The 15,201-nt window shown below is 38.1% G+C and overlaps 1 protein-coding gene across 5 annotated transcripts in view; it reads right to left on the bottom strand.

Moving 5' to 3' along the window:
- The window catches only part of SPIDR (scaffold protein involved in DNA repair), a 195,159-nt gene that overhangs the window by 115,249 nt on the left and 64,709 nt on the right, over positions 1-15,201 (bottom strand). For all 5 annotated transcript variants that reach the window (XM_083871162.1, XM_083871163.1, XM_083871161.1 and 2 more), the window contains one exon: positions 5,641-5,860. In XM_083871162.1, coding sequence (XP_083727288.1) covers positions 5,641-5,860 — 220 coding nt within the window. The remainder of the gene's footprint in view (positions 1-5,640; positions 5,861-15,201) is intronic.

Below are 15,201 nucleotides of genomic sequence, written 5' to 3'. Positions count from 1 at the left end.
TGTGTATTTCTGTTCTCAAAAGACAAATCACCTCTTTTGAAGAGATTGCACTAGAAAAAATATATCTTAACAATACAAAACAAAATCTTGCAAAAAACCTGCTGCTGCTTCAGTTGCTTCTGAAAGGAACTTCAATTTTCACAACTGCATGATCTCTGAGAACCAATTCCAAGCAGATGATATGATCTGATCTTTGGCTCCAAGGCCATTCCTATATGTACTTTAGAAATAGTGCCCACACTGGCTTTACAGCTCTGAAGTTTTGTAGAATTTTATCTTCTGAGCCTTGTCCCTCTTATCAGGGTTCTCCCACTCTGCTATTGTTACATTCTTTCTTTGAAGATGTTAAGGCAGAGCCAACATCTTTCCAATGAGAGGGATCTGACTGGTGATCTCCTCCCTCTCTGCATTTTCCATCCATTTGAATATTTATATGTGTGTATATATAAAGTGCCCAGATTTCATCAGAGGAAGATGGTGAACATTGATCAGTTGGACAAAACTGATCTATAAAGCATTCAAAGAAGCCGCCGCTCTGTAAAGTAACCAGAGAAACTGAATGTATGTAAAAGATGTTCTATACATGCCTTTCCTTAATTTGAGAAAATATAGAAGGATATAGATGCTTTCTTCATAGAGCAGCAGATCATTTCTGTATTTCATTAATACATGAAAGCCTAGATCCTGCTTTCACAGGATCTTTCTTGTGCTAGAGAGCTACTCTGTAAATGTTCTTAAATGTTTCCCTTGCCTGGTGAGATCAACAGCAAGAAAAGTCTCTTCCTTCATCTAATGGAGACAAACAGTCTTTAACATGAGCCATACTAGCTCAAACCACCTATTTCATGTTAGCTCCCTGTGTTGCTCCTGTTTTTCTCACCCGGATGATGTAAGACAGCGTGTTAGGTAAGACAATGCAAAAATCACACTAACATAACCATTTATCATTTTGTTGTTGAGTCAACAAAACAGCCTACAGCATACCCAGGATAATTCTAAAGTAGAATACTACCTGAATCCACAAAACCAGATTGCTTCTTGTACATAAATTTCTTCAGAGCTTGCCTGCACATTTCTACAGCATCTTCCACCACTGGCCTACTTTAAAGGATTTAAGATACAAGATTTCACCCCTGTACATCAGCTGATCTGCAGCAATGTTTTGTATGAGTTGTTCTTCTTGGCAGTAAATAATTCAAACTCTTTTAAAACTCCTTCACTGAGGAGAGACTAAATTTAGCATTATGCAAACAGAAATGAGAAGTCCACATTAAACACTTTCTCCAGGCACTGGAACACTCAAAGTTGAGTAATTATGACTCCCCGTGGTTTCACAGGTTAAGAGAAACTAAAGAACGACTTTGAAGTTGCTTGTTGATGTCACAGATTTAAGTGTTTTATGTACTTGCCATACCAAGTTCCTAAAATAAACTGTCTCAGAGAAGTTGCATGGGGAATAACGGCTAACCAGCCAAGGATCTTGTTTTCTACAGTGTTTTCAGGCAGTTTAAGAACAGAACAGAGTGGTTATGTCCCCTTCGTGTTGCCCCTGCCCCCAGTAATTAGCACCACATGAACCTCCCAAACTAGAGGCTTCATATCAGACACTCACATTCAATAGGTATGGATCGATCTCTGAGCCTGTCCAAATCAAACGTGATCTGTGGTTTATACTGCTATTGCCAAGAACTCTATTAATATCACATACTTTTAGTAGTTTAACTTCAGAAATACATGAAAAACATTTCAAAGCTGTTAAACTTACTGGCAAGGGAAAGAATTATAATCAGGACCATTTTCTTCAGGTCAATTTATCTTGAATATCAACTAGTAGGCATATCTATGAGCAGAAGACAGGAGTATCTAAAGCAAACTGTCATCCCCAACCCTTGCAGTGCCAGCAGTCAAATGAATCCTGGAATCTCTAAAAATACCAACTCGTATTACTTTCTGTTAGGTATGCTAAATTATTTCTATATTTTTTACAATGAAAAAAACAGAAAAAACCCAGGTAAGTTGAAACCATAAAATCACCACCAGTGGAAGAGTGGAAGCCTTTGTTTCCACTCTCTCACGTCTTTGCAGGCAATCTTTACTTTTTGCTGGACATGTATTTCTGCAAAGTGAATAAAGACTTAGTAATCAATTTAATTAAACTCAGTAATAAACTTTTTTCCAGGTGTTAAAAACACTTAATGATTCAGATTCAGTTTGTAAAAATATATGAGGTGTTCATTTAAAATCTTAATCCAAGAAGTTGCTCAGGTACTGCAAAGAAAACCAAAGGCAAGCCTACACAGGCAGGGACAGGCAGGGCTGAGTTCTTTTGCCTGTTTTGTTCCCAGCTGGCCAGACAGAAACCAGCTCCAGCCCAAAACACACAGTCGTTTTCATGTGATGTGTCCAAGCTAATAGGCCTTATTTAGATACAACACTGCAATAATACTTCCATATAGCCACAAGATCAGAGCAGGCTCCTGTCAGATGTCTCAGTGGCCAGGCAGCTGAGCTCTGTCCTCCACCACACATGCTGGTTTGAAAGCTTTAATCTGTTTATGGGGGTTGTTTTCCATATAGCAAGTGACAATTCTCACATCAAATCCCTTGCTTTTAAGATTGTAAATATGTACCTTAAGACACTGGACTCGAAGAAAATATCTAGTTACAAAGAAATCTGGGCTCAGTCCTGGTAATTCTTGCCTTGACACAAAGTTCCTCTGAAATCCAGTGGGACCATTCTCATGAGCAATGTCCAGTGGTAAGATTCTTACAACCAGTCCCCTGTCAATATTTTACTTTTGAAATTAAATTGCTTATACTGCAATGCTGAAGTTTCATGGGATTCTCCATGCAAACAAACACCAAGAAGCATATCAGCACTTCTCTAAACACTGCTTCCTAAAGTACTTAATGCAAGTCTACTGCTGGAGATGTTTCACATACCAAGTTATGCACTGAATTCACAGTACATACAAGTTCAGTTACAAAATCAAAGCCTAATTTTACAAAGGCTCCAAAATTATGTGTTCCATTTTTGACATGAATAATCACCTCCAGGAGCCAGCAGCCTGTGCGTCTACATCTTGCTTACCTGGTTGCCTGGTTAGGGAGCAAAAAAGCAAAGTCACTATGTAATTCTGGGGTTTTATTTCAAAGGTAACGGGAAATTTTGCTCTCAGGACACTTAGAGCACCAGAAGCAAGCCACTAACAAAACACCCCATCTCATCCCATTCTGTATTGCCATATAACTGTCTCAAAATACAGGACAACAATGTACAGTGTGTTATGTATCCCAAAACCACACAGGTAATTCAAGGACTGCATCCCCTTGCATCTACTTTTATTTTGGTCCCTTTTGCTTCAGACTGATATTAATAAGATACATAAGATGTTTATAAGATACATAAATATGCTTATTTCACCATGTGGATGAGATTTAGTTAATTTGTTTCTTCACTAGTCACACATTTGAATTGACAGACAAGCGTTTCAACAGAAACAGCATTTGTTTTTAACAACAGAAGTACAAATTCAATACAGAGTAACAAGAACTACATTTCAGCATTCAGAGCTCTCAAGTAAGAGTTGAAGAGAATAGAAGCTTGGAACCGTGATAGAGGAAACTTCCACTAAGTATACAAGCCCAATTTCCAATTAATGTAAACTAAAAGTGCCAAATTATAATCTAAAACAAAAACATCCCTCATTCTCTCCTCTCCCTGCCTCCAGTAGTTTAACAGTATCCAGCCCAATTTCTTTTGAAGTTGGTTGAGTAAACAAAGAGACAACTGACATTAAGATAATTTCAAAAAGATAGAAAATAGGACTAGAGATGAGGTATAATGCAGTTTTAGTATAATTAATTGATGTATTTATGAAGTGCATATAGGTAAGAAAAGAGACATATAGGTAAGGAAAGCAACTGTGACAATGCTAATGTATCCTCTGTCCAAACATTATGGTTTTATGAAATAACCTTTTGCTTACATGAAAAGCACATCCTACTAATATATATATATATATATATATATATTAAAAAACAGCAATTAAAGGCAGATTTTCTGGGAAGACAGACAGACAGACAGACAGCTAGGAAGCTTTCTTAAGAAATCTCAGTTTACATACATACAGGAATGAGCTTTGTGTCCAGAACATCTTAAAATTTAAACAAATGAGAAGACTACACTAGTACAGTTGCAGATGCCTCTAGTCTGGAAAGGATCGTATCAGTGCAGATTTACATTTTCCCAGAGCAGACATGAAACAAGCTCTAGCAGTCTGAGACTTACACATGCTAAGCATTCTACAGTAACAGCTCAGGAAAAGAAAAAAGGAGGGAAAAAAGAGAAAAGTTGAATCAAATCCTAATTAAAACAGTTTTTCTAGTTTGAAGACAAAAATCTTCATGTAGGTTAAGGTCTACACAGATGGATATAGCTGCATAAATGCAAAACCTCATGGTTTAAAAACAGAGGAAACCTGAAGAGAAAAACGGAACTAAGCTTGTAGGGGAGAGAAACAAGAAGAAAACAGGCAAACAAAACCAAATGTAAAGCATGAAGAAAAGCTTGTGAAGGAAAAGATGAATGAGAACAAAAAAAGGCAGTGAACCAGAATCATATCAGACTAGGATTTAATTATTATAGAATTTAATTTTCCCTTTGTTACCAATCTATTTACATCTAAACTATCAATAGCTGTATCAATAGCCATAATAAACCCCAAATAAAATATCTTCCCATAGTTTTTGAATTTCTTCCAAAAAAGAGTTAAAAACATTTCAGAAGCAAAAGATTACAAATTGGGGAACTCAGAAAAGATTTGCAGCCATCAATGAAGATAAAAACCAGATAGAGACCTTCGCAAAACAGGAAAAAGTATTTTGCAAAAGGATATGGTCAAACATAAGAGGCAGCTGGAGGCTAAAACTCAGGTAATGAATGCTGAAATACGTAAGAAAAGTATTTCCTCTTTTATAATTTGGGTGGATGGTAGTGAAGAGAGAAGTTCAAAGTTCCCCTAAATTTTTATGAAAAGTAGTCCTTCCAACCTACAGCCACGACCAACTAGCTGCTTTACTAGAAATCTCATAATTTTTTGCTACCCCTTAAAATTCAGGTAAATAAACCATTTCAGAAAATAAAGTGGTCCAAAGTGTAGACCAAACATTTTAAAGAGTTCCAGAAAGGGTTGTGCTGAAAAGGAACTCTGGGAACTGAGGACTGAATGCTATACAGTTAACAGAGACTTTTCCACTGAAATATTATACCCATGCTCACAACAACAGATGAACATTCCTGAACTACTTTGCTACCAAAAAGTATGCACTTTATTGGCCTTATCATTGATAAGACATTGCTCAGGCCTTTCTAGTGCTCTAAACATGAAAATATTAAGTGAAAACACAACTGAAGCCCTGAGCAACACTAGAGGCATCATGATACACATATAGTTGTTATCTGAGCTGCCTTGAAGGTATCTGTCAAAGTCTCTCAAGCAGCCAGAGACAGATGACCACAAGAATGCCCTGCTCTCCCATTACCCCCCAAGGTTTTTTTCCTACAACTGTGCAGCCAGCACTCTACTGACCCCACTTTGTTCTGCACTGCTACAGCAAGTGTGGCCCCTTCTTACTCACCATGGGGGATAGATGTGGATGACATCCTGTGGTCTGCTCTTCAGGTGAGCTGCTGTCTCTCTTGTGAAGAGGACTTTAAGTATTGGTTCCTCTGCATTGATGAGAGCATCTTCGGGTGAAAGAGCAGCAGGAGACTGTTCCAGCTGCTGGCAGAGGGCAACTTGTATTGTGCACTCCTCAAATATTTCTAAGATCTTCACAATTAAAACACCAGATTTATCTGGAAAGAAAGTAAAATGAAAAATAAAAATGCAAAATCTGGATAAGGAGAAAGAAAAATGTTCTGGCACTCTAAAAATGTGCATCTCTCTGTGCTCTCCACATCTGTGACTGTGATATATCCATGTATGAGTAGAATACACAGCCTTATCAAAACACGTTAAGCTTTTGCAGTAATTTTAGTTTTCTCTAGATACTATTAATTGTAAGGAAAAAGTCCCACTCGCACTTCTTCCAAACTCCCAACAAGAAGCTCTCTCCTACCATGCCTGAAGTTTTAAATCATGCAACTCATTGACTTTGTTCAGTCTTTTTTATTAGATACTGCAAAAAATAAATTTATTTTAAAAAAGAATAATCCAACACTGTGTTAAAAGTGAAGTTGTGTTTGCCCTCCTTGACCTTTCTCAAAGCAGCAGCTGTCAGGAACCAAGTTGCAAGAGTACAAGGCATCTAAAAGCTGATAATTCACATTGAGGGACAAATGTGGAGAAAGAAGGAGTAAGATGCACTGCCTAAAAATAATTATTGCAAAACTGAACATCCTTTTTATCAGTAGACAGTCAGGATAGTCAGAAGGCTCTCTTGTTTTAAAGCAACATGAACTAACAGGTACACAGATTGATTCTTAGCACTTTCATCTCTGCTAAACAAGAAACAACTTTGCACTCAGCACAGGGCAAGAACTACTCAGACAGACCTTGAGCTGAGCTGTAAGATTATGTAAGATTTATTCTCATTCTCACCTAGCCTTACTCAGATCTGCACTCTGGTCACTGAGGGGAGAATAGCTGTTACCCTGCCGAATGCTACAAGCACTTAGTGGGGCAGAAAAGGGTTCCAGAGAACAAGGGCAGCAGAGCCCCAGTTCTACCCTTTTTGATTTACAAGTTGCATTGGGAAAAACACAAGATTGCAAGAAAAACAGCTGATATAAATTATTGTCTTCCCACAGCAAAGAAGAATCAGGGGAGGAACAGTGAATGTGATACTGGAACTTAACAGCAGAGCTGTACTACTTATTTGTTTGTTTATTTTAAGGCTCCTTTCACAACTGTGAATGTTTTTCCTCTGGAAAATAAATCAAAATATTTTAGTTTGAGTTTATGAGAAACTTCAAAAAAAATTAACCCAATCTTCAAAAAACCCAAACCAAAGAAACCAGGCCCTAAAACCTTTCAATTTTATTCAATAAAGTTGAATTCTACAAAAATAAAATAAAAAATTGTGTCCCTGTCTTTATTAAATTTATTAAATTCATACTGAAACTGAAATAAAGCAATTTGGAAATATAAAACTAAATTGTTCTCAAAACCACTTTCATGTGAACTCATTTTTCATCACATGCAACATGCTTCTGCAAAGCATTCTGCTTCCCCTGAACTGGTATTTTCCAGTTGTATAAAGGGTTCTACCAGACGGTCTGACACAAGATGTACATAAGCCATTTCTGTCCAAGCCATTACAGCTTGACCTCCTTTTCCAGATCTGAGAAGTAGAAGAATCAATCCTTTCTGCCAAGTCCTTTGAAACTGACTGATGGAGAGAGATGGTTGTCCCTGCTGCTTCTCACTGCTGTCACCTTCTCAGAGAAAAACTGTAACATCACAGTGCCACTGCAGATACTCACTACACTGTGATAATGTTTGCTTATGTGAAAATTCTGACAAGGGTGAGCACAAACCAGTTTTCTATGCCTGAAGGGAAGGGCTTAGAATATTCACACTCGAATTCTGTTTTGCCTGACTAGCTGCAGTTGTGGTACTCTGTCAACCCCAAGTCATTTGGCACGCATAAACAAATTCTGCTAACCACAAAAATTCTCATCCTTTAAAGTAACTAAGCATTTACCTCTTCCCTCTAGACATACAGCACAATTTGCATTTACATCCACTTTAAAAACCAAGTCACAAAAAAATCTGTTTCAATTTTCAAACGCACCAACAGTTATTAAAAAAAAGTATTAAGACTTTGTGAGAGAAGCTGTTCATTGCTTCTGAACTACGCATTTCTTACGTGCAGAATTTAATGACAATTCTTACTGGTCAGCAGCTTATATGTTACTCATCTGATACAGAAGGTTGAAGAAAACAAATAACCCAATAACATTTTTATTTTAAATACTTCTGACTGTAAAACAGTTAAAAATACTATGTAAATCAAAAACTATATCTGTATGAGAGTCCCTAAAAGACATTGGAGTAAAAAATATCCCACCAAGATACCAGAGTCTCTTGCAAGCTTAAAGTTGGTGGAAACACTGGGAGCTGATACTAAATGAAGTAGAATGCTTCTACACTAAAAGCATCTCAATTTCGACGAGTAGCCAAGTCTCACACTTGGCACGCATGCACATTCTACAGAACCACAATCTATTTGTTTATTTAGATGCACAGAGATAGTTTAGTTTAATTACTCTGAAATTATTATTACTGTTGATGATAGTGTTCTCTTGAACAACATGGAAAAGCACTTTGGATTGCTGGCACATGATGAAACACCAAAGTTCAGAATGTAGCTTCGGTTTTAATACATTTGGCTCTTGTATTGTTATGTCAATCAAAAATAAATCAAACATATGTGGCTGCACACTGAAGGGCAAATTTGTGGGTGAGGAGACAGGCTGGATCACTGCACATTCTACGGTTTCCAGAGTTTACTTGTTTGTTCATCCATGTGAAAAGCTCACTTTAGGGTTTTGCAGTGTTCTCCTTCACCCTCTGATACCTTACATAAATTCCCAATTGCTTGCTGAAGTTATCATTTACTTACTTTCATTTGCAAAGCAGAATTCAAAGAGATTCAAAATTCAAAGAGATGTGCGTGTTTCATGGCAATACCTAGTCATCTTAAATAAAGAATACTTTACAATTATATGCATTGTAAAAGATGCAACCAACAACTGTGCTGCAATTGTGCCCATTCCTACACTGCATGAATGAAATTTCTTCATTTCCCATTCTGCTTTCCATAATATTCATGGATTTCTTTAGGGTTAGCTTCTAGGAAAATTAGTGACCTAATTCAGCTAGCTCCAAAGCCACTTCAGTTTACTTACTTCAAGCTAAACTTTATTCTCCCACTGAAAGACAAGTACACATGCACAGTTGCTGAGGGTGAGCGTACGGCCAGACGCGTTCAGAAATCTTCCATGAAGCAGCAATCAACAATTTGAGGACTTCTTAACAAAGCTCTTATAGAATTATAGAAAATCTTGAGTTGAAAGAGACCCAGAAGGATCCTCAAGTCCAACTCCCTGCTCCTTACAGGATCACCTAACACTAAATCATACAACAAATGTTCTTGAAATGACAGTCTTGGTGCTGTGGGGACCCTGTTCTAGTGATCAGCAGTGCTTTCAGTGAAGGACCTTCTCCAAATATTCAATCTGGTTCCAGATGCCTCTGCAAAGTGAAATGCTTGAGGGAGATAAAGATGGAAACCCAGCTCAGCCTGATCAGTGTGAGACACAGCTGCATTTCTCAGCAAAGCCCTGGGTGCTCTGAGCTCAGGTGACAGAGGACTGCTGCAGCTCACTGCTCCTGGATCACAGCCTTACATGGACAGCTGCCCCTTCCAGCACCTCTCCATAGCCTTCAGAGAGTCAGCTGTAAAGTCAGAGAAAACATCCACTGACACAGGATCAAGGATCATTTGAAATATGTGGCCCTATGAGTATAAGCAGAGGGTTTATTCATCCCAGGGGCATGAAGTGTAATTCAATCACTGGTACACAAGGCTTAAGGTGCCACAAAGAAAGCCAGAAAAGCACTGATAAATCTGGCTGAGTGTGAATTTTACAGAGGTATTTGAGATGTACAATATGTGCCCTCTAAAAAACACCATCTGAAAGGAGGGGATCAGGCACCAAGGCCTGTAATGCTCCTTCTCACAGAATTTTCCATATGAAGAGAAATCTTCACAAAGACATGCAGTAACATGCTGGCTACTCCTGAATCAACATATTGGTCACAGAAAGGACAGTGTACATGAAAAGTCAGGTACCAGTCAGGAGCTAGATTAGTTATGTCATCCTTTGCAGAACACCACTGTGATAAATGCCACCCTCTAAAAAGCAACAGACAGAAATCATCACTAGATGGACCACGATCAAACAAATTAGTTCCTCCACATTTTGCAAGTGGTCCAGAAGGAGTGAAATCCACGAGAGAGACTGACTGGTGGGAGGAACGAGCCATCTAAGCAGGGAAGCATCTTTGGTGAAGCCTTGCTGTGATTAGCAAGAACCTCCCTCACTTCCCAGACAAGAAACAAGAAGCTCTGACAAAGATCAAGAAATCCTGATCCAAACCTAGGCAAATGGAACATCAACCTCTCACTGCTACTATTAGCAGAACCTTTGGAATCACAGGGAAAGATCTTTTTGGCAACAGTAGTAATGGAACAAACGTGGCAATGACCTTGGGCATAATTTCCAAAAAAGTCTGATGATCCATAATTGTGTGATCAAAACAGGTCTATATTGTATACATGGGTTCAGAAGAACAAGCAGTAGCCTTTTGGTAGGAGAAAAACTTACTTAGAACTGCTAAGAACACAGTAATTCTGGTTTAGAAAGTCCCCAAGTCAGATCTATTGGTGGTATTTGGGAGAACACTTTGGGAAAATACTATAAAGTGTTAGCCCTGTAATCATTTTTTCTAGGTATTTTGATAGCTCTTGTCACTGCCAGAAACCGGATCCTAAGCTAGAGGCACTTTGGTTTAACCACCCAACAGATCTGCTCTGACATACACAGTTAATTATTTAATTCCTCGTGTCCCCTGGGATGTTGGTTTCTCACTCCAGTTTGCAACTTAGACATGAAGTAGCTCAAACAAAGGTAATTCCATTGCCTGGGAGATGAACAAACAAATTTCACACTGAATGGATCAGTTTCCTTGGGTATTTATTTTCATTTTTATTACTTTAGTACACAGGGTGATGCTGCCCTTCAGTCATACACCCAGTCATATACCATGACATCAAAATATATTTTAACGCAGTACTTTGCAGATGTTCTGCATTTACTCTGAATTCCAGGAGGGTTAAAAAGAAACAAAAAGAAGAAAAAAATGAGAGGGAGGAGGGGAAAAAAAGGGCAAAAAAAAAGCTTCCCCATTCCTTTGGAGCTCACAGACCCTGAGGTCTTGAGCCCTTTGAAGACTTCAGATGACTCTACAGTCTCTGGCAGACTGAATGTCCCTAATCTTCAGGCCTAACACAGTGGCTTCACAGCAGACACATTTATTCAAGCCACATCAACACTGAATGTACGTGGTCACAAATGATGCACTGACCATGCCAAGGGCAGCCTAGGAGCGAGGCTAAGAAGAAAGCCAGCCTGCTTTGACTCTCAAGAACCAAAAAGCAGTTTGGAGACGAGAGAAAGAAAAAAACATTGAGGAGCACAATTTAAAAAAACAAATGTTCAGACATTCTGGCTTCAGTGCCTGAAATATAACTCTAGAGTTTGTTTTAATAACTCTGTAACTACCAATAAGGAAGACAAATGAGGAGGAAAATATAGAAATTATGATCTCTTGGGAACAACATATTTTATGTTTCTCTTGTGACACAGTGACAGGAAGTTGAACACACTGCAAGGAGACAATCCATGGTGCTTAATGTATGAAAATGCAACAAATGTCAATATCAGTAAGACCACGAGTTTCATCTCACTCCAGTGAGTTTTGCTAAAATGCTACTGTTCAAGTGTTCCAAAAGAGCACCTGTAGCTTTCAAGTAGTTCTCTTTTAGAATGTTCTCAAAGGGAACAAACTCTCTTTAGAGCCAGTCAATAGAACTCCAGCAGCAGAGCAATCTCTACAAGATCTAGAGAGTGAGACAAAGTGTTTCAGGACAGCAAACTGGAGTCTGCATGGTTTTAATGTGTCAGCTAGGATAGCCAGTGTGCCTCCATGCAGATCAGACCAGCAGAAGTACCAGTAACACCACCACAGTAACAAGAGCAAAACAAAAGCAAAACCAAATTTAGTCTATGACAGTAGATACTCCTGAATTTTTCAATTTTCTGTTCTTCCTGAAAATTTAAAAATCTTGCAATGTTGTAAGAATGCATCTCACCCATAGGGCTGAAGGATGTGATGTGCCCATCTGAATATAACTGAATGTAACAATCATATGACACAAGGCAGAAATAAGTTCATAAAGGCCACAGTACCAATGCAGAAAACAGTCAACTACAACAACACAGACCACATCTTAGAAACACAAAAGAAAACTAAAGCTTACAAAAATGCCAAGCAGTGAATGGCTCTGCTCCATTGAGCATTCCAGAAAAAATCCCAACTCATATACAAGCATGAAGAAGAATGGAGTGGAAATTATTACTATTGTGATAATGAAAATTCTATAGTAATAAGGACCATATACATACCCACAAGTATACATGTGAACTATCATAAAAAGCAAGACTGACAAAACTCCTCAGCCACAAGACTTACCTCACAAGTCACATGGATAAAAGAGACCAAGCAAGCAAGACAAGAGGTAAAAGGAAGACTATTTCACCACTGTCCTTTTAAATCAATTAAAAAAACCCCCAAACCTAATGCAAGTCGAGGTTTCTGAATAAAGCCATGACAAATTCATAAGAAGACACAAGGGAGGAAGATGAGCTTGCTTGAAGCCACATTAATATTTGAAAAACTGCTAACAAATACAAGCTTTGTGCAAAAATAGAGAGGACAACTTGTTCTCACCAGCTAAACAGTCACAACTCTTTGTCTTAGTGACATCTGAATGACATGGAGAAAGGAGATATACTTTTAAGAAAAATAAATTACTGTTACTTTTGCTCAAAGAACTATCAAACCAATAGTATACATGAACTTTGCAGTTTAGAAGCAAATTTGTACTGTACCTGACATATCTAGTTGACATTTCTCAAAAACATGGTTGAGAAGTTATACTTTCTCTTAATTGGGAAATTCTTTAGAAATATGCAGTATGCAAAACACAGGTGTTACACTCAAGTAAAATTTCTACTAATCCTAGGTAAAAGCTTTCATAAAATAAACTTCCCCACTGAAAGTACAAAGAATTGTGTGCAAATGAGGTTGGGAATGGTACTCACTGCACAAAGAATGAAAGTCACTTTCTGCCTTTGATTCAGATGAATAGGTCAAATATGTATTATGGAATTATAAAGGAAACAATGAAAATTCCACTTTATGCCTTGTTTAATAAAGCAAACTAGCAACACTCTTCCATATTTGTCTCACTCAGTTATTTTTTCAAAGGCATTATTTCATCCCAACATCATGTAACTTCTAATTGTCAAATGTGGTTCCAAAACTGCAGTTAGCAGACACCCTCCTGGGACATAACATACTATCTGCAGTGGATTAATAGCCAACCACTTTCTGGTTCAAGCCACAAAGTTTTACTTTCATTCTTAAGCATAAAAAGTACAAAATGTCAAATTACAGGCATAAATCAAAACAAAAACATTCTTTTGCTTGGCATCCCATTGTTGTTCTTCCTCCTCCCTGATGTATGACTTGCAGGTGCAGGCATAACAAACTCAGCAAGCAGGTAGATACCAAGCAGACCTTTATCACCCAAGGTCAGTGCTGAAAACCAGGTCTGGATTACAAGGTTTTCACAGCCTGTACAAAACCATCTGGTTGCTATTCTGATCTATGCATGCTGTTATTCTTCCTGGGCTGGTAAATTCTGAAGCCATTCAAGAAGACTTTTTCAGCAACATACCAAGTCTCTCATAGGCATGATGGCTTCTTGCCACATTTATATAAATTTTTTAAAATCTACTGGATTTGGCTGTGCTTTAAACACTAAATATTCTTTAAAGAACATATATAAGCTACTTAAAGAGGCTATGCGTGTCATTTTTGCTTCTCATAGGAAAACAAAAACAATACAAAGAATTCTTGTTTGCAGAAGACAAGTTTACATTTGATTTTTTCCTTTCCAACACTGTAACAAGTTCAGATAGTTGGCTAGGGAAAAAAATTGGCCACTTTTCATGTCTCTAATTTATAGTATTAACTCTTAAGTAACAGAACAAACTATCAAGAACTAAGAAAATAAACAACTACTAGCAAATATCAGATTTCTGTCTTTTTAGAAGAATTTTACATAGTAAAGGAAACTCTGTTAAGGGCTACCCATGTTTTCTTCATCACGTACAAATTTCATGGCATTCAAGCTGCTAAAATCCTTTCTTCCCATCATCTTAACTAGTCACTGAAACTGGGAGAGGGGGAGTGATTATTTATGTCCTCTCCTGTAAGCCTTTCAGCCTTCCCGAAAACATGTTACATGTGAAACCTTGTCCTCATCTCCAGAGCTTCATCCTCCTCCCTTCATGAATGTGGTTCCACTTGCCTCAGCAAACTGAAAATTTGTTGCCCCTTGAAGGCAACCTTTCCCTGACAGGAAGGAGCAGTTTGGAAGGAAAGATTAGTGGTTTTGCTTTATCGTCAGTTCACTACTCAAATTCAGTTGTAACACAATCATGAATCTTAACATTGGATCAACAAATAGCAAATCTTGCATCAGATTATAAATGCTAGAGAATAAAATGTTTCTGCATTTAAGGTAAAGAACTGCTTTGATGATAGCTGCAAGACAAACAAAACCAATAGAAGGTAGGATGCATAGAAAGCAAATTTTCAGAACTTACAGTAGGAATCTACATGGGTTTGCTTTAAATATTATTAGTGTTCCCTCCTATAGACAGGAAGGTTGTCTGAATGTAACTCAGAAAACCACTATTTTTTCTTCCAGCAGATGTTGACAGGAAAAAGGTTTGGGTTTTTGTTGTGGGTTTGCTTTTTTGTTTTTTTTTTCCTCTCTCTCTTTCAGCTGTCCAGATCTCCTCTTTGCCCAAACAGGAAACTTCATGGGGAAGTTGCAGCACTGCATTACAGAAAAAAGCCTGCAAATGGTCTTCAAGCCCTTGCACAGAGTAGCCTCAAACCACCAGCTTGGCTGTTCAGAAACTTGCTGTTATGTGGCCTGCACCTCAGCCCCCCTTTGACATCTTGTGAAGAACAGAAAATTTTGGATTTGTCGCAGAGCCTGGCATTCACCTCTGTTAGAACTGAACCACAGAATACATCCAACCAATGCTGTGTAGCAAACTCTGGTAATTCCCTCCCTTTAGGCCTCTGACTGGTATGGATACCTTAATTTACAGAAGTGGGATTCACCTTGCAGAAACCCATATCCTCAGTGAGTGCCTATCCCAACACAGGGACTGGCTGTAGAATGTGACTCTGCTCCAAAATCGTCAAAATCTGAGAAAGCACAAAGGTTTCTTCTACCCCACAGAATGAATCAGCCAAAGTGAGA

The sequence above is a fragment of the Zosterops lateralis genome (assembly GCF_965231275.1).
Source record: "Zosterops lateralis genome assembly, chromosome: 1".
Taxonomy (NCBI): domain Eukaryota; kingdom Metazoa; phylum Chordata; class Aves; order Passeriformes; family Zosteropidae; genus Zosterops; species Zosterops lateralis.
The sequence above is the reverse complement of the archived record's forward strand: the minus strand, read 5'-3'. Positions and strand labels throughout refer to the sequence as shown.